General features: G+C 39.7%; 1 protein-coding gene across 1 annotated transcript in view; it reads left to right on the forward strand.

Moving 5' to 3' along the window:
* Positions 1 to 15131, forward strand: part of sdk (sidekick cell adhesion molecule) — a 62027-nt gene that overhangs the window by 34050 nt on the left and 12846 nt on the right. Inside the window, exon 2 of the mRNA XM_014356370.2 lies at positions 11557 to 11652. Within this exon, the coding sequence (XP_014211856.2) occupies positions 11557 to 11652 (96 nt within the window). The remainder of the gene's footprint in view (positions 1 to 11556; positions 11653 to 15131) is intronic.

The raw sequence follows: 15131 nt of genomic DNA on the forward strand, positions 1-15131 counted from the left end.
ACCTCCATATATACACATTACAGAGATTCTAAACATATTTAAGTACCAGCACTTCCTGAAGAAAGAGAGAAATAGTGCGTATTAATTTCTAAACGACTACATTGATATTATGTATATACATATAAAGCGTATAAAATGAAACTACGTATTCGTTACTTGCATCCACATGTGCACTTTTCATGATTCGAAAACTTTATATCTGTTTATACTGCGTAGTTGTATACATATACGGATTGATCGAGACAATTTATGTATTGTTCAGCTTCAAGTTGTGTCAATCACGTGCATCATTTTTTAAGTATAAAATGTCAAAACAAAAATCTGCACCACTGTAAAAGTGTAGGTATTTCCCATGCACGTGGAGAAGAGTTTCCACTTATCTACTCAGTACCACCTCCTGTATCTCTTTTCCACTTGACTCGAAGATTCCCAATATATCTGATGATACTGATTTTTCCCGTTCATTGTGATGTTGGTACCAAAAAAAAAAAAAAAAATCCGTGCCAGGTATGGGAAGATGAGGTAGATAACACTGGTCGAGCCAATGACAATCCCTCCATGCATACCCCTAGCAACTCCCTGTGAGTGCGAGTTTGACGAGTTTGTGCGGCTAACCAAGTAATCACGCACTAATAGAAAAAAACAAAATGGCTTTTGGGGCGCTCAACCACTATAGCTTGTGTTAAACTAGGTTGGGCGGGTATAGCTCTAAGGAAAATAATCGAGATTTAGAGATAATATGTCGATACCTGAAGGGAAAATCACAGGGACCCAGAAATGGTGACTTTGTGAATAAGATTATAAGAACAAAAAGTCAGTGACTCAAATAAAAAAGAGAACCAATACAGTGTCATGGAAAGAGTAAAACGAAAAAAAGACGTGGAAACAAACGGGGATGAATCAGAGAAATAGAGACAAGATTCCGAAAGAAAGAAAGAAACGCAAAGTTTGAATGAAATAAAACAAAAGTAAAAGTAGTGAAGACAAAATATGACGACTAGTGGGATACATTGGCTAAACGATAGCGACAGAGATTTAATTTTTGTTGCAGGAAGAATATTTTTACGGAAGAGGAGAACAAAAAAAAGGACAAAGACGTGGTAAAAAGGAGAGCGAAACCAGTAGGTCTGGCGCCGAGCTGGTGTCACACAGCGAGCACGTGCTTTTGGGGGAAAAAGCGCGGGTGCATGGCAACGCACATTCCCAGCTCGTGTCGATGTATTTTCACACGCGCAACACACGAAAATCGTATCGTGGCCAAAGTCGGTATCAAAGTAAAGTTGGATCGATTGCGCGTACGTGCGAGCGGCGCACGAGGGGAGTGCGGCAAACTTTTGCGCAATGCGCCGCTCGCAGAAACCGGCAATACAACCCTGCACGGCGGTAGACGGACTACACCGGCTATTGTGTTGTGCTGGTAACGGTATATGTATACACATGTGGTGTGCGTATTAAAGGAAAATTTTCCTCCGTATCGCGTTTGCCTTGAAAAATACTTACCGATTTTTGATATAATCAATCGGATGTTCCGAGAAACCATCGAACAAAAACTTGAATCAGTGGCTCATACCGTTGGAAAATTCGATATTAATGCCGCGCGTAAGGTATGGGACAACTGTCGCCCTATATATTACGTAACCAGTTACGTAGCGATTTTTTTTTTTTTTTTTTTTTTTGCAGTATGTCGTTTTTTCCTTTTGCTCGTACATATGATTCAAAAACCATGGGCTGCAATATACGCACGTAAGTATATATAGTACTTTGTTCGTTTTGATTCTGTATAAGAGCGCAGGCCGAAATCGTACATGTACATATACACATAGTATATTTCTCTCGAGTTTACTTTTATTGACGGCAATTGGCGAAAGATCGAGCTATGTACGCGAGAGAGGGCAATTTATCGATGCTCCTGATGTTACTTCAGCGACCGATCGGTAGTTGGTTCGTTCATTGGAGGGTCAAACTTGATAGCGATCTTACAACGTGTTTCGTCATTGGCAAACATTAAGCCATACATATATATACGCTGTGTGTGAGTCACTCGATCGAATTTCCACACATGTGTGTATCGTATACGTATATGTATTTTATATATAATAAATTTCACTTTTTGCAACGTCACCGATATTCTGTTGATCGGTATGATTTGGATTTTTTTATGTGTTTTTTTGCTCTTCTGTTGCAAACGCACATCAGCACTTGTAATTGCTCTTCTATAGGACGTGTTCGATAAAGTAAAAGTGGAACGCTAAACGCGTACAACGCCCGTATCATCATCATCATCCGGATCAACATAACCAGTTTAAAATACAAATTAATTTTCGCTCTCGCTGTGAAACCACTTCTCCTTTTCTCTTTTTTTTTTTGCCAAGCTTTTCCCTGAATTTGAAAACTACTTTCATGTACCATTTCGTGTCATCGCTGTATGCACGCGTGTACGTATGTATATAAATATAAAAAACACAATATGCACATCATCGTCGACAGGATAAATCATCGCTGGCACAATCGCACAAAGCAAGAGAGGACGAAGAAGGAAAAATCACAAGTATACGCGATGTATTCCAAAGTGCAAGAAAAAAGTGATGTATACGCGTAATGTCGACAGGGCAAAGCTCTTCCTAGAAAAACTATAAAGGGGAGGGAAAAAGGTGGATCCTGGAGTTGTTGTTGGACCACCCCGTCCAGTTTTCTCTTTCCCTAGTCGAGTTGTCCTTTTTCTTCTTCTTCCATGTCCTCTTTTGCCCCGAGTTCTCGAACGAGACGCTGCGAGAAGCAAACAAGAAAGGAATACACGGAGGCTACTGCGCGACGACTGCTGGCCCGACACAGCGCGAACTCGTTTCGTCATTTTTCCCTCCAATGCTTGAATCCTCGCGTTCAACTCCCAACGCCGTGATTTCATGTTTCTCTCTCTCTCTATACTCGAAGCTCTGTTTGACACAGTTTTCCCGGATGTTTATTACACTCACGTGCGATAAGCCGATCATTGCGAATCGTTGCAATCGCGAGCGACAAATTCATCGGATTTCCTTATTGTTAATATTCAATGCTCGGCGAAGCACGAATAACTGCTTGTTTTCCCCCAACGAAGGTTGAGGAGGTCTCGAGTGTATATTATATCGATGAAACAGCCGTCAAACGATCCGGAGCAGCCGCGGGTTGTGCGGCTGTTATGGCTCCTTCCGTCTCGGCGGAAACTGTGCTCCAACTGAGGAAATACATACTTTACGAGCTTCCTTTGCCTACGAAAACTGAAACTTATCGATGGCCGGTCGACCGTACCGCTATTACGATCGCCGATTGCCGACCTGTAGAGCACTACTCTTTTTGTCTCTAAATGTTGTGCAAAGAGAAAATCCAAAGGGAGTAAGTATAGGTATAGGTTCCGGTGGATCTGTTGGCGGGTAGGAACTCCGATGTTGTCCGCGAGAGATATCGGCTAGAGCGAGTTCACATAAAAGTATACGTGATGCAACCGATGAGGAGAGAAAAAAAGAGAGATATTGGTACAGAGCAACACGTAACAATTCGTAATAATATCAACTAGTATACTGTGACCTACATGTTTACGGACAATCACGTAATATGCGTGTCTTTATGTGGGGTTCAAGTGTTTGTCACGTGTGCTCTGTGGTATATTAACTTTTTTCTCTTAAAATTATTAAGCTTTGTAACAACATAAGGCTTTCAATGACGAGTTTCTAGTCGCCGAGGCTTGCTCGCTGAAGTAAATATTTTGTGTATATCAATAACACTGAACAACTGTTGGGTTTCTAATAGCTGATACTTCACTACAGAATGATGTTAAAATTCAACTATTAAATTTTCATTGATGATTCATAAATGATTCACTCGTGATTCTGAATCATTTGAATCACGTGGACAGCTCGGACAGCCCCTCGTTCAAAGATTGTTTGAGAATTTTGCGTAACCTTTTCAATAAATTTTAGTAATAACGCAACGTGTAATAGTGGCACACGGGGACACAACATGCATCAGAGACACGGAGACATTCTGCCTGGGTGCTTGGATGAAAGCACTGAGACGCAAAGTTACGGTTATTGAGGTATATACCGAATTAAAGAATATTTTATTTTTACATAACATGCGTACGTGCAGAGAATAAATTGTATCAAAAATAATGTGCGTTAATTGAAAGCTGTAGGTACAAACCAGCACAAAGATATTCAGTTAGGATGTCTTAATCTTGATCTCAGCTAAAGAAAAATTCAAAAGAAATAAATACAGGAAAAATCCGAGACTCGCGCGCTAACAAATAGACGGCAAGTACAAGAGACGAAAAGATAAAAAAAATATATAGAAATAACTCGCGGGAATCGAAACCGAAACAAAAAAAAACTCTCAACCACGAGATAGACACACAAAAACGAAGGCATTGAGATAAAATCTCAAATGTATAGACAAAGAAACAGAAGTGACGAAAAAAGACTAATTCACTGAAACAGAAGCTAAAAAAGACAGATACGGAGATAGATAGGATGAAATGAGTGTTGAACGATGAGTTATTGTGTGGATCAACTATCAGTTGAGATATTTAGATATGTTAATTGTTGTTTTGGTTATAGGTTTTAAGCCAAAGTAAATTGTTTCTATAGTAATCGTTTGCGACTAATTTTTCGCACATCGTGCAACAGATATATATATTTGACTGAATCCTTTTACATACATGTAGAAAAGTGTGATCATCGGCAATAGAGAGACATGGCTTCCACAAATTTAATAAAATACTCTGCCTAGTGCCTAAGGGGGTGTAAGTAGAGTAAAGAGAACAAGATAAAGAAGAGAACGAGGAACACAGTGACCCAATTAGCATTAATTGCACGTTAAGTGAGTGCGATTGGAGGAAGAAATAAAGTTTGAAGAAAAAAAAAAAAGCAGCCGCGTGCCAATTGGCTACAACTAAATTATTTATTACCACACCCCAGGATCACGTAATTTTTCGAAAGAGAACAATGTATTCAGGCTAATTTTTCATCATTACCTCGAACGGTGAACTCTATTTTCTCTCTCGACCATCACTACTACGCGGACGTACCGAGCCGGAAAAATGTTGTGTTTTCGAGTTGGCCTACTTTCGTCTTCTGTAACGTTCGCTAATTGTTAACAACAAAATAACCTCGTCGCGAAGGTTAATCGATCCCCCCAATGTAATGCCAAAGACCTGGAAAATCGAGGCGAGTGCAATTTCGCTGTTTCAACGGCAACTGAAGATAACAGCGCTGTTAATGACGATATAAATGTGCGAGAGACCGGAGACGCGAGTAGTAACGCGCGTTTTTTTTATTGTTTATTTTTTTTTTTTTTTACACCGCATGGAAAGTTGCGTCGGGCCGGAAATTCAATAGATTCCGCTGCTAATCGGAATGCCCCGATCAAACGAGTGATGCCTCGGATAATAGGGACTGTAGAGGCAGGATGCGCTAATCATCATTTTTGTCTCTCTTTCTTTCACGTGCGGATCGGCTTTTGCTCGTAAAACGGGCATCGTTGAATTATTTCTAGCTCGCGTCGACGGAGCAGAGCACTGCGGGTGTATGTTTTTTTAGCGCCTCTTGAGTGTACACACGTACGTGAAATTACGAGCTCTGGAAAAAAAAAAAAAAAAAAAACATTTATAGGGACGTTGACGCTTTTATCACTTGCTTCTTGTGACACACGACGCCGTGTTTTTTTTTTTTTTTTTTTTTCTCGTCTCTCTTATCGAAGCCGTTTTAAGAGATACTCGCGCGTCAATCTGTAGCAAAACCATCTGATAGTACCGCGTATAGTTTGTCGATGCCTTGAGAAAAAAAATATATGTATACCGCGTCCACGCGTGTTTGTTGCTCCTATAACGTAAAATTGAAAAAAAAAAGTTATATTATTTATGGTTGCATCTCTTAGTCCTTGCAATTGGTTTTCGAACGTGATAATCCAATTCCGAGTTAATTAACAGCAGTCCGTGCGGGTTGTACAGCGAGAAACGAGGCATTGACGTCTAAAAACCAACAAAAGAAGGAGTAGAAAAAAAAAAAAGTTGTGGAGTCTACATTTAAGAGATCGTTGTACGATAAAAAAAAGAGACAACGGTAGGGTTTAGGTATACGCACACTGCGTTATTCACGCACAGGAGAAAAGTATTTTAACGTGCACCGGTTTCTCCGTAACGAAGAGTATATATAATACATAGTTTCTTTTCGTGGGAGTAGGAAAAGACGTCGTTAGAATATAATCCTCGGCTGATTGTCAGTGGAGCGAAGAGTACAGGAGAAAAAGGCTGGGTATATATACGTTTATGCGCATCCCGTGTGGAATATCTCTCTTTCGCATCGCTGCATGGATATGGTCGTGTCTATATATGTCTATACCTCAACTGTCGTCTTTACCACTAGAACAAACTACAAAGCTCCTAATGGAGAGTGACCTACGGCTAATCCGAAACTAAGAGCCTCGTAGTTATGCAAATGTACCCTCGGGAGTGATTGAGAGTGTGCATGGCGCAGTATACTCATATGATGAATGAACACGTGTGTAGGTATAATATAGGCACGGCGCGTCAAGTGGCGACTATTTTTACTTTGGCTTCCAGACACCGAGACGATGTAAGTACCCCGTAATGTACTCCTCCTCGTTCCACCGCGTGCAAACGAGTTGAAGTGTGGGTTCTGTTTATTGTTCTTCGGTCTTTTTTGAGGACACAGATATACCTATACGATACAATTTCCGATGGGTCGAGCGGAAAATTAATAACTTTGAAGATCTTTCACGCTCTCCTCATAAGTTTGTTTGCCTTATTTCAACGCGATACCCACGAGCTTCGTGGAAAACTTCACGACCTGTACATGGATAACCCAATACGTTGCTCCGAAGGGAGTTTACTTATTGTCACACGTGCTTATATGTCAGGTGTAACTTTAAAGGATCTTTTAACCAAGGTTCCCCCACGTGTGCGCCTCAAAAGAAATCCTCCCAACTATCTTATTGGATGACTTTTGATGATTGTTTTCGAGGGTGTCCTTAGTTCGTCGCTCTTTTTGAAGCGCCCAAATGAGTCTTGTGGACGTCCCGTGGAAATTTCGTTGATGATTTTTTCAATGAGCTGGGGAAACACGTATCGGTGATGAATTCCAATCGGAAACGAAGTAACAATCCCATTTCCTAGCTGCAGTTGTTTTGAAAATTGTGCACGAAGAGGGAGAGCAGAAAACGGATGTTGCTTTACAGCCCAAAGGAAGCAGAAGCAAGTGCCAATCAAACGACACCGATGTAAGCAAGTATAGGTGATTGCTCTGCGAAATAGCATGTACAGTTTACGAGAGATGTGGAATGATGAGCACATATCCCATGACTATGCTGTTGGACCGGTTTCAATCGCATATCGTGTCTCTCTTATCTTTTTCGAACTCTTTTTTCCTCCTAGTCTCCAACATCAATCGCGTTTACTGACTCAAACCATGAGCCAATACACGAGAAAAATCGTGTGTTTCCTATAGACCTGCAGTGTAACTTTCAGAGATTTCCAAACAATCATGAAAAAAGTCACCGTATTTCTGCATGGGTTGAACTGACAATTAAAAGACTTGCTTAAATAATGACGAGGAGTAATAAAATGCTTATGTGGTCGTGATGAAAATAAATCAACAGTACTTGGTCCTATGAGATTTATGAATCAACAGAATTTATTTAACAGAAAAGATAATTCAATATATTATCAAGTAGAAGAAGAAAAAGCGTGTCTCGAGTTTTTGTACCATGAGTGTTGCTCGATAAGTTTATCGATTCAAGTAAGTAATCAAGTTTTCCTTTTTTTTTTTTTTTTTTTTTTCTTTAAACTTTAAAAAATCAAAGCAGTAGGAGTATTGTAGATCGAGATATAAAGTGCATAATATCAACCCACAATTTATTTCAATACATTTAGACAATAAACCAGTTGTTAATTTGTTGTTAAATATCAATGTCTGTTAAAAATGTTGTTTTGTTTGAATGTTTTTGTACGAAAAATTAACAATAACCCTATGGTACACATATGTACTATTATCTCGACTCTACATTAGAAAAGAATGTAATAAATGTATGTATAACACGTGAACCTCGTAAATTGAGACCAAAGCATAATATACCGATGGCAGCAAAGTGTGCTGGCAATTAATTTGAATACCGCGATCCGGCGAAAGACAAAAGTGTGCGCTACTTTATCGCTCTAATGAAAAGTACAGCTTAATTAAGTACTAAAAGCGGCGTCGATATAAGATACACACACACACACACACGTACACATCCCATTATACATACTTAACTTGATCAATATGTAAATGCGCGTGCTCGTGATTCCGGTTCATGAAAGGCACACGGATGTAGACATCAAGTGCACAGTATACGTTAAAGAGGACAGTAGAGTGAAAAAGTGCCCCAGATTATAATAAACGCCTATACCTGATGTTGCAGCAACAATCGGCGACACAACATTTACGGCACTTCCGACCTGATCGGCGATTACTTGATCTCTTTGAAGCAGCACATTATTATTATTAACAAAAATGGTCATATCAACCAGTAATATATATATATGATAATACGCTACAGCACGGCATTAATTTGGTAATACAACCCAAGTCAACCAGAAGTCAGGCGTAAGGAGGAAGGAAAAATCGGTTGGGAACCGCACAAGACGCGAGTGCAAAATTAAAGAGAGTGTTTTTAAAGCAAGCGAGGAATAACGAGGTGCCGTAAATCCGTGCGAAAATTTTCGAGTGCGGGAACGAGGGTTGTGTATTTCTCGCGCGTCGGGGAAACAAAGACGACACGGAGAGGTAGTAAAAAAAAGGAGAGCGTATACTTATGCACGAGACGAGGGTATTTGTAATAATATTGCGTACATGAATACATAACGGTGTTATATGCATGTGTATACAGCTGATCGAGCTCTGTTCTCTTGAACTCGTTGCAATTCTTTCCCTTTGCATATTACGTCCTATCGTTTCTTGTTACGTTGAGATGGATGATGGATAGAAATCGGTCTCTTTGGGATGATTTGACGGAACATGCGAGTTTTACATCAGAAAATCGGTAATTTCATTCAAGGGACAATTCTGAAATAACATTTGAGTCTCAACACACGAGTAGGTCCTCTTCTATTGTTCCACTATTGAGCTTCATTATCGTGTTGTTTTTTTTTTTTTTTTTTTTTTTTTTTTTTTTACGTGATTATTCAAATGGTGGCATTGGGTTTAGCGTGAGAAGTTGTGTAAAGACGCCTTTTTTGGAGCAAATGGAAGATTACACAATCGCTTTGTATACAGTTTTACCATTATATTGTTCTCGATATTGTTGTCCGCCTTTCCGGTAAAAAGGTGCTACTCCCTAATTAGCTCAGTTAAGTCGAAGATTCTTTCTTCTCGAAATACCTTGAGCAATAATGACGTACACACCTGTGTACTGTAAGGCTAAGATAATACATAATATGCGTGAGAAATTCTGTATACGGTGGAATTTTGGTTCGCTAGTTTTTGCCCCTTCAAAATAGTCCGATTCATATACTTGTTTTTTGGATAAGCAGCAAAGTATAGGCAATATACCATAGGTCCATTGACAGCGGCGACGAAACGCCAATGGCACGTTATTACAAAACTCGTGTTCTGATTGTTAGGAGCCCTCACGTCCTTCTGGTATCGGTATACACGCCCAAGCGGCCCAAGAACAAAAAAAAAAGAACCGCTGCTTCCACGCGCGCATGTCCAACAATACAAAGTGTACTTTACAGAAGTAGACAATGAGGAGCAAGCACCGTAAGTATATGGAGTAAAAGAATGCGGCATCGGCCGGGTGCACCTCGTGTGCGTGTCCAACTGTCCGTACGACGGACCCACGCGTGCGGTCGCACGGTTCCTCGGCTCGTCCTCGGCGCATCGTGTATAGGGGCCCTTCGGTTGTATACTCCGACGCCGCTACGCTTTGATGCCCCCGCTTATATATATATACCTCGACGCGACGCGAAGGAAGCCACCTCGTTTTTTTTTTTTTTTTTTCGACTTTCGTTTTTTTCCCTCCATTCAAGTATACTTGCAGTAGCTTCGCATGTAACGCCCAACTGCACCGAGGGCGGGACACGTGTAACGCAAACCATGTGCTGTGCCGTGCAGTGGCATTTTGAGCATGACGATGGTTGGAGGGCCCCTGAATAATTTTGCCTCTGCGCCCCGCTTCTGTATACTTTGTCTTTCGATCGAATTGAGTTTACCTACCTACGCGCATTCGCTTCCATGGACAAGCGTATAATGGCACTGTAGCAACTTATAGAGCCGAGAATCTGATGTTTGGTCTCTCTAAGTATGTTAGACTTGAGTGAGTTGCACTTACAGCATTGGCACTTGGGAGTGATGTCGTACTTATTGGCTCAAAGTCAAACACAAAGATTCGCGGGGTCTAATACCTATATAATATTATGTAGTCAGTGCACTATATCGGGGTTATCGGTATACCCTTACAGTTGAGATAATATTAGCTGACGAGTATTCCGTGCGCATATATTTTATACGCGTCATGAAACAAATTACCGAGTCACTTACGATTTTTACACCAATGTGTTTTCTATGTTTATTACAAATTGTGCTTTTAATCTGTATCGATGTGGAGGATAAAAGTTAATATATGAAAACATGGTTAGTTCAAACTCTGAACTACCGATTACTTTGGGTTGGTTATTTTAGAGGTAAAGTATAGTATTTATTTGATCGGATGTTGACAAATAAAAAATACTTCCGATGATTATTCAATGTTCTTAATGACCAAATGATGAAGAGACTTTTCAAAAGAATCCTCAAAAGGTCTATTGAGATATTTTTTTTTGGATTGCGAATACAAATACGTCCTAGTCCATAAATACACATTATGCTGATTCCTTGTGGGATTCTGCGGGGATTTCACGTGGAAAATTAGACTCAAGAGGTGTTAGAGGTGAGATATTCTTCATGCCAACATCTATGAAACAACATATTATATATTATGCTCGACGTAAATTTTTGTCATCAAGTGACCATTTCGTTCGTGCGAATCAATTATAAAATCTTTTTGTCGGTTAATTTCTTTTTTTTTTTCAACAAAATTCCTCAACTCCATTATTTTTTACACATTAACATCGGAATATTTAAATATTTAGAATATAGTAAAGAGTTTTTGATTATTTTGCTTGCCATTCATTTGTTTTCTGTAAAAAAATTGTTTCCACCCAACTACGAGTTTAATACAACTTTGATTAAATTTTCTCCGCAAACGAAAAAACCGACGAAAAGAAAAAAAGAGAATAAAACGCGTGTAGAAAACGTTGAGCTGCGCTTTTGGCCGCAGTCTTCGATTAAATTCCGAAAAAGAGGGAAAAAAGACAAGCCAAGCGAACCGCCTCCCCTTGTACCATACACCCATGTGTAAGCTTACATATAATATACTTTCTGAACCGAGTCCAGTAGATGGAAAGAAAGAAAAAAATAAATAAATAAATAAATAAAAAAAACAGCATGGCATTTGCTAACGTACGCGTCTTCTCTTTTTTGCTTGCAGAGTCTCAGCAGGAGCCAAGATTCAGTATCCAGACCTCGAACAACGGCAGCATCATTCGCGAGAACGAGAGGAAAATTTTTCAGTGCCAAACGGAAAGTGAGTCATTTTTTTTTCTTCTCTTTTCCTTTATTTTTCTAAAATGTTGTAAACAATTTACGCGTGAATCCTTGGTTATGACCATCGATTTTGGCGTGGCTGGAAAGTACTGATATAAATACACGCAACGCATAAATCAATCGGGTCCACGTAATACCCGTAAAACCTGCACGTAACGATACAATCGAGGAGGGGAAAAATTCAATTCCCACATAAAATCGGATCCAGATCGTCCGATATCGCACTCCACATCATTTAGCACAGCTATTTCACTCCATATACTCCATATACTCCATATACACTTGTAACGAGCTTAAAATAAATTCAGTTTAATAAGTTAAACTGAAGGACTCATATCTACCGATGATGTGAAGCAGTCACGGAAATCTCGTGTCTGGGGTATTTTAGCACGATAACGCAACGGTTAAATCGTTCCTTGTTGTCATCCATAATAAATATTCAACGGTCGCTAAAAACGCCGCAAATTTTGAAAGTGTCACTTTTTTTAATCAAGTTTCACGCTGAAGGTTCTTCTTATCACAATCGTAAAAAATAAAATCCCTAAAAAGATTTAAAAAGTGCGTTCAACTATTACGTAGCTTTTCCCCTCGGCTTTTCCATGCTCATTTCCTAAAATGTTTCAGCACGCTACAGTTTTTCATTTAGTAAATAGTTGAAAGATTATAAAAATAATGGAATATGATGCCCTAATCGGATCCGTCAAGTCGATAAATAGTCTTTATTTATTTGTATCATTCTTACGTGCAATTATATACTCCAATAATTTGGTTGTTATTGATATATTTGTTTAAACCATTCTTTTACCAAATAATGAGTTGAACTTCAAACCTAGTACTTGTATATGTTTGCGTTATGCCAAATGTATTTCTGTTTTTCGAATCGAGTACTACATCCCCTGGAATCAATTGTCTTGAATTGCATGAACTAATGAATGGCCAAAAGTACGTGACGTTGGGAGTCGGGAGTGAATAGACACTAGATATAAATCAGTAAGAATCTCGATTCGTTAGACGAATCTGTGAAAATTCACTAAAAAATCAGTGGTCACTACCGATCATGGAATCCAACTGTATATAATAAAACTCTCGTTTCTCAACCCGAGGAACAGTTGAGGAAAAGGCGTCTTAGAAGACTGTAGCCAATATCAGCAAACAGCAAAGTTAAAAAAAAAAAAAGTAAAAATATGTTCTCGAGTAACATTTGTATGGATTATACACTTGAAGTCTTGGCTAGGCGCAACGAGAAACCAAAAAATAACAGCGTCAGCTGCATCGGCACCATCAGCGACAAGTACACCATACTTAACTGTCCAGGGCCTATGAGTGCCAGAGTATATACTTACACTTGGAGAGATAAGAAAAGAGGGATGGGGGGAGGGGGGGGGCGAAAGAAAAGAGCCGAAAAGAGCACACGAGAGACTAGAAGGACATATCGTGCCGTATGTCCCCAGAGAGAGATGCTCAATGAGCAAAAGCAGAGCCGAGGGAGTAGCGACGACAGCCCCTCGGGAAATGGAGGGATGAGGGCCAAAAGTCTCAATTGATGAGGGATGATGGAGGTGCGAGTGAGATAAAGTATATACTTGGAGGGAGCGCCAGCCAAGCTAAGTAGATATATGTACAATACGTGTAATCTAAGGAGCAAGAGTGTGTGTGTCGAGAGTAACGGAAAAAAAGTCGAAGCCCGCAAGGTGCGACACGTATATATATATAGGTACTGCATATAACTTGCATTAGTGGGCGTGGTGGTAGGTACAATGGACAATAAGGTGTGTGCATGAAGTAACGCAACACCATGACTCTGCATCGGAGTAGCTTCTTCCACGGCGTTGCTTCTCAACTCGACTTTGCGCGAAACCTCTGTACTATCAGTGCTCTTTCATTACTTTCTTCGTACCCTATAGATAGAAGCCCTTGGAATTTTTTTTTTTTTTTTTTTTCTACTAGATACTTGGGAGACGCTGTATCGCCAATGGGGAGAATTTGGAACAACGATTTCAGGGCGAAACATTTTTGTACTTGTCAGTACTGTGGACTTTTGGTTTTCTTTTTTTCAAGTTCCTTTTTAAGCACGACAAAATCCATGGGAGGCCTTGGACCCGTTTCTGGAGAAGAAGTTTACGACCCATGATTTACTTGCTCGCTTGCCAAATGGGTAAAGTTTTTTTTTTTTTCTTTTTCAAAATATCAAGTGTACACGTCGTCAGCGAAGAAGTCCATACGATCTATTGGGATCGCTTTTCGGGCGTCTTGGGTTACGGCCGTTACGGGAAACTTTTAGGTCTACACACGTACCTGCACGCACGTGTTGTTATCTGCCCTTCACCTGCGCTTTTGTTGCTTCGGGGATTTATGCGCGATGCGTGTCCAGGTGAATGGACCCTTTGAAACCCCATTCCATGGTATGTGATGTATAACCGATTGAAGACAATAAATTCGTGAAGCTGTGTATGGCCCAACACAGGTGGCTTATCCAGTTGGAGAGTTACAATCGCGGTTCTGATAAAGGTGGTGGTGGCCACAACATAATTATATATACCCAAAGATGATTTCAATGGAGAAATATACAGACAGAGTTGAAGGCGGATACAAATAATTCAAAAATACAAACATCACCATTGGGAGGTGCTTCGAGGCATAAATTAATAAAGAGAGTAAAATTAAACGGGGGTATTGGTATAGCCATGCAGTGGATAAGACGAAAAAAGAGATTTAAAGTGAAAGATGGAGAGACAGGTATATCAAGTCATAATCCATAGTGGCTTACGAACAAAATTTTAGCGACTGTACGGTCACCATGACAAAAGTTAGGGACTTACGATGTAAAATATATAACAAGGGCACGTACAAAAGAACAAAGAGATGATAGAGACAAAACACTCAAAGATGGAAATAAGAAGTAGTCCATTCAATGGTATGGTCAGAGAGGCACAACGAAAAGAAAGAGATTATGGGGGAGAAAGAAAGACAGGAAGTGACTAAGAAGAAGCAACAAAAATGACGTATTTAGAGGTATGTAATATGGAGACGCATGTTGATACAAAAAGCATAAAAACAAATGTATAAAATTAACGATGCGGGATTATAAAGACACATCCGCATAAACTCCAGGAGAAATAATGATGGGGTCAATTTCAAGTATGAAATTATGACAGGTGAAACCCCCACTTACATCGATAATAATACAACAAGCGTTGTTCACTTTGGGTAAAATGTCATCACAAGAATAGTATCAGCATAATTATGTTCGCATGTATACAAGTATTGTATAATGCCAGAGAGGTGCGTTGTGAACACCCAGTACCTATACTATATTGTGCATTATTTTGAAGGCGAGGTATCAAAATTACGAGTTACAATGATTAAAAGTATACATATTTTTTACACCTCGAAAATCGCGGTAACGACTCTGGCGAGCGAATAATGTTCTTTCGGAGTGTAATTCTCAAAGTTCATCGT

This window comes from Copidosoma floridanum, unplaced genomic scaffold, assembly GCF_036245765.1.
Source record: "Copidosoma floridanum isolate Cflo_tuat_1 unplaced genomic scaffold, Cflo_Japanese_pri ptg000029l, whole genome shotgun sequence".
NCBI lineage: Eukaryota > Metazoa > Arthropoda > Insecta > Hymenoptera > Encyrtidae > Copidosoma > Copidosoma floridanum.